The sequence below is a fragment of the Ammodytes marinus genome (genome assembly GCF_949987685.1).
Source record: "Ammodytes marinus genome assembly, chromosome: 23".
Lineage (NCBI taxonomy): Eukaryota > Metazoa > Chordata > Actinopteri > Uranoscopiformes > Ammodytidae > Ammodytes > Ammodytes marinus.
In genome coordinates, this window is record NC_137227.1 from 22,355,024 (window position 1) to 22,360,023 (window position 5,000).

The 5,000-nt window shown below is 42.7% G+C and overlaps 1 protein-coding gene across 1 annotated transcript in view; it reads right to left on the reverse strand.

Annotated features, from left to right (window-relative positions):
• Positions 1–5,000, reverse strand: part of camta2 (calmodulin binding transcription activator 2) — a 44,498-nt gene that overhangs the window by 24,373 nt on the left and 15,125 nt on the right. Inside the window, 4 exon segments of the mRNA XM_080052365.1 lie at positions 1,682–1,816; positions 2,560–2,686; positions 3,964–4,335; positions 4,701–4,919. Coding sequence (XP_079908491.1) covers positions 1,682–1,816; positions 2,560–2,686; positions 3,964–4,335; positions 4,701–4,919 — 853 coding nt within the window.

The following is a 5,000-nucleotide window of genomic DNA, read 5'->3' on the forward strand; positions in this document are numbered from 1 at the left end:
TGAATACAGCTCTAACTACAGGTGAGAACACTCTCAAGACGCATTGAGATCGGATCACAAAAACCACATTCGGAGGTGGTTTACGTCGCTTGTGTCGCTTGTGTTCGCATTCATTTGGTAGTGGAAACACGAATGTGGTTTGTGTCCACATTAGGGACCTCCTACTCAACTGCTGCCCCCTGCCTGGGAGGAAATACGTTGAAAATGCATCACTGGCGTTCATGCAGCTTTTATAGAAGCCTCATGAACGAGTTGCAAATGACAAGCTTACTCCTCTGTTTTCATTTCACTGCGTAAATCTGAAAACACGGAAATCGCTGCTATTGACTGGAGAGCTGCAAGGCAACGACTTCCTGTTCTTATCTGCTTAAGAATAAAAGTCAACTCGCGTTTGGGTAGTAACATGCTTTTAATGTGAAGGCGCACAGGAAATATTCTGTTCGCATATACAGTAGCCTATCTTAACTGCATACAGAAAGCCGCCCGTGTAGCCTACTGGTGGTGGTGACAAGAGCGTATCAAACGTTAGAAAAGCCGCCCGGTAAACACACATCTTTCACCAGCCAAAGAGGCGTAATAACTTACTCGCCTAAGAGTTTTTACCTTCATACTATCTATGATATTTCCCGCATTTGGCGAGAGCCCTCTAAGCAGTGTTGTGCATCACGCCTCCTTGTCTAAATGAGACGGTAGCCTATCTCGTCAACCTAGACTGGTCATTATCTTCGCATGTAATGCATTTTAATCGCAAATGCGGTTAAAACTGTGGCACTGTACAGGCCTGTATGTTTACTTGTTTGAACCCCACCGGTTAGAAACACCAATGCAAACGGAAATGATGAACGTGTTGATTTAAATACAGCGCGGGTAAATGGAATCCGATCACAAGTAGACAGAGAAGTCACATTTGAAAATACAAGTGGGAACACACGGACTGAGAGCTGGCCACTTGTAACCAGATTCAAAAAGTCAGATGTTAATGCCAGGTGGAAACAGGGTCAGAGACACACACACACACACACACAAACACAGACATACAGACACACACACACACACACAGACAGACAGACAGACACACACACACACACACACAGACAGACAGACAGACACACACACACACAAACAGACACACACACACACACTTCACTGGAATGGACAGGACAGAAGGACAACTAGACATAATGCCTGTGGCTTCATCAACACAAGATGGACTGAAACACTTCTGCAAGGATGGAACAGCGCCATCTGCAGGTTAGATATGACATTGCCACTTAATCCAGAGCTGCAGACGTATGTGTGTGTGTCTGTCTGTGTGTCTGTCTGTGTGTCTGTCTGTCTATGTGTCTGTCTGTCTGTCTGTCTGTCAGTCTCCCTGTCTGTCTGTCTGTGTGTGTGTCTATGTGTGTGTCTGTCTGTCTGTCTCCCTGTCTGTCTGTCAGTCTGTCTCCCTGTCTGTGTGTCTGTCTGTCTGTCTATGTGTCTGTCTGTCTGTCTGTCTGCCTGTCTGTCTGTCAGTCTCCCTGTCTCTGTGTGTGTCTGTCTGTCTGTCTGTCTGTCTGTCTGTGTGTGTCTGTCTGTCTGTCTGTCTCCCTGTCTGTCTCCCTGTCTGTCTGTCTGTCTGTCTGTCTGTCTGTCTGTCTGTCTGTCTGTCTGTCTGTGTGTGTGTGTGTGCCTGTCTTACCGTCCAGGGAAAGCCAGTCCAGCTGGGAGCTCGGCAGTGAACTTGCGTTTCGAGCTCGATACTCAAAGAGCACAGAAGAAGAAACTGATCCTCCGGAGTCCAACACCTGCAAACACACCAGCCCCGCCGAGTGGGCTGCAGCGGAAACACAGACAGGTTAATACAGACAGACAGGTTAATACAGACAGACAGGTTAATACAGACAGACAGGTTAATATAGACAGACAGGTTAATATAGACAGACAGGTTAATATACACTGTCTGTCTGTCTGTCTGTCTGTCTGTCTGTCTGTCTGTATTGCATTTCCTTACTTTAAAAATATAATTCAAGATGGTTTATTGCTCGTGCACATTTTACAGCAGTTGTGATTGGCAGTGAAATTCTTAAGTCCAAGTCTCTGAACAATGTTTATAATAGACTTCATGCCTGGAGAGCAGAAGTGTAGTACATAGAAAACGTTATGAAACTTAAAGGAATACTTCACCCATACGGAACCAGCGTTCAATCATTATAAAATCACTATTATGTGTCTGTGTGTGTGTGTGTGTGTGTGTGTGTGTGTGTCTGTGTCTGTGTGTGTGTGTACCTGTGTGTGTGTGTGTGTGTGTGTGTGTGTGTGTGTGTGTGTCTGGCTGTGTGTGTGTGTTATGTCTGTCTGTGTGTGTGTTATGTCTGTCTGTCTGTCTGTGTGTGTGTTATGTCTGTCTCTGTGTCTGTGTCTGTGTGTGTGTGTGTGTGTGTGTGTGTGTGTGTGTGTGTGTGTGTGTGTGTGTGTGTGTGTGTGTGTGTGTGTGTGTGTGTGTGTGTGTGTGTGTGTGTGTGTGTGTGTGTGTGTGTGTGTGTGTGTGTGTGTGTGTGTGTGTGTGTGTGTGTGTACCGGGGCAGTAGCAGCGCAGCACTCCTGGCTGGATGAGTGAAGCGGGGACGGAGCTCTGATCAAACACACACGAGTATCGACCGGACGGCTCACTCCACGGTCCTGTTATCAACACCTTCACTCCTCCCTACACAGACGCACAGACAGACAGACAGACAGACAGTCAGACAGACAAACAAAAGTTATTTATCCAAACGTATATCACACCTAGTGGTCTCTGAATGTAGCTACTATGCAAAATATATATATGTTTTTTTATTAAAGGTGCTCTGAGGAACTTTCAGTGTGTGTTAATTCTAGCGCCCCCTTTGGACAAAAGCGGTAGTGTTTTTACCACGCCAGCTGTTGTTCCTGGGTGAGCGTATACCCATGACAAAGACATTAAGAAAAACTATATAAAAATAGCATTCTTTGCACTGATGGTCTCGTTTGCTGTTACATGTAATTCATGATCATCAGAGGAAAAATTAGACTGTTTCAGAAATATTTAAAAGTTCCTCGTAGCTACTTTTTCATTTTTTCATTTAACTTTTATTTATCCTCGAGAGACCAATTGAGGGGTGACCCTCATTTTCAATGACGTCGAGTTCAAACAAATTCAAAGGAAAAACAACAATACATTAACAATATTCAACGCAAATACATCAAATACACAACAACAGGTGAAGAGAAAAACAATTGAAACATTTACACAGTGGTGAAATTAAGTGGTAGCAATTAAAATTAAATGGGTGAGTGTGAGTGGCTTACTTAAAGTAAGCCTTTCACTACAGTTAAAGGTGCTACGAGGAACTTTTAAATATTTAGTTGTTCTTAATGCCTTTGTCATGGGTACGCTCACCAAGGAACTGTAGCTGGCATAGTTAAAAACACTAATGCTTTTGTCAAAAGGGGGCGCTAGAATTAACACATGTTTATATGCGTAAGTGAACTGGCGTGTGACTGTTTGGTTACCTCTGGGCAGGACCACTCGGGGGAGAAGTCAGTAATGGCGGCGGGTGTATAGTATATCTAACAGCACTTTGGCAACACCTTGTGGTCTCTGAATGTAACTACAATGCAAAATATATTTAGTGGTAATATTTAATTAAAATAAAATAAAATAAAATAAAATAAAATAAAATAAAATAAAATAAAATAAAATAAAATAAAATAAAATAAAATAAAATAAAATAAAATAAAATAAAATAAAATAAAATAAAATAAAATAAAATAAAATAAAATAAAATAAAATAAAATAAAATAAAATAAAATTAAATTAAATTAAATTAAATAAAATAAAGATTTTAAGTGAGTAAGCTTGTGTCATAAGAGGAATGAGACTGTTTTAGAAATATATATATAAAAGTTCATCGTAGCACCTTTAGATAAAAGAAAAGGGTTTGCGTGTGACTGTTTGTTTACCTCTGGGTAGGACCACTCGGGGGAGAAGTCGGTGATGGCGGCGGGCGGAGTGGCGGTGACAGGCAGCGGGTGAGGGAAGGGCAGGAAGGAGACAGAGGGAGAGGGGTGGGGGGGCACCATATATCTAACGCCCAATGGAAACACTGCTGCTGCTGCTGGCTGGGTCCCCACACACGGGTTCAACCCAGGCACCGCGGCAGGGGCAGGGGATGCTGCCACGTGATTGGTGGTCTCGGTGATGAGGTCAGAGATGAGATCAGGAAACTGGCTGTCGAAGGAGATGTCTAGCCCCTCCCCCTCTGAGTCCAGCTGCGTCTCCATGGTGATGGCTTCATCCGAGTCGTAGTCACGACGACCGGCTTCCTCCTTCACCTGGCAGACACACAGACACACACAGACAGACACACACACACACACACACACACACACACACACACACACACACACAGACGGACATTGAAGAATAAAAAAAAAAACGTTAAATTTTATTTTTTTTTTTTTATTTTTTTTATTTGAATATTTTCAGAATTAAAAGAATTAAATAAAAGAATGAAATCATTTTATTTTTTTTATTATTTTATCTTAATTGTTTTTGTCTGTGTTTTTATTGTTGGTTCTTAATTTAAATGTAATTTATCAACCAAATTCTTTTTATTTTATTTGAATATTTGTTTAAAATGAATTCATTCCAAAATAAAAATGTTCCTTGTGACACAGTAAATAGACTGAGCAGTTACCTGGACTGGTGGTTGCGTGGCGGCCTGTTGAGCTGTATCCATGGGGGCGTGGCATGTGTCTGTGTTGTTGCCCATGTGACTGCTATAGACCAATGGCTGCCCTCCGTCCGGACGTCGAGGCGCGTGATTGGTCGGTTGGCAGACCAGCAGCAGCGACGCGGCGCTACTACTTCCTGTTCCTGTCTGTTGCCGTGGAGACGAGGAGGGGGCGTGGTTTGTCTGGAATGGATTCTTCGTTAGATAATAGAGAATTGACGGAAAATTTTGGTTGCGTTCTGAATCTCCTCCTCTTTCTTTTTT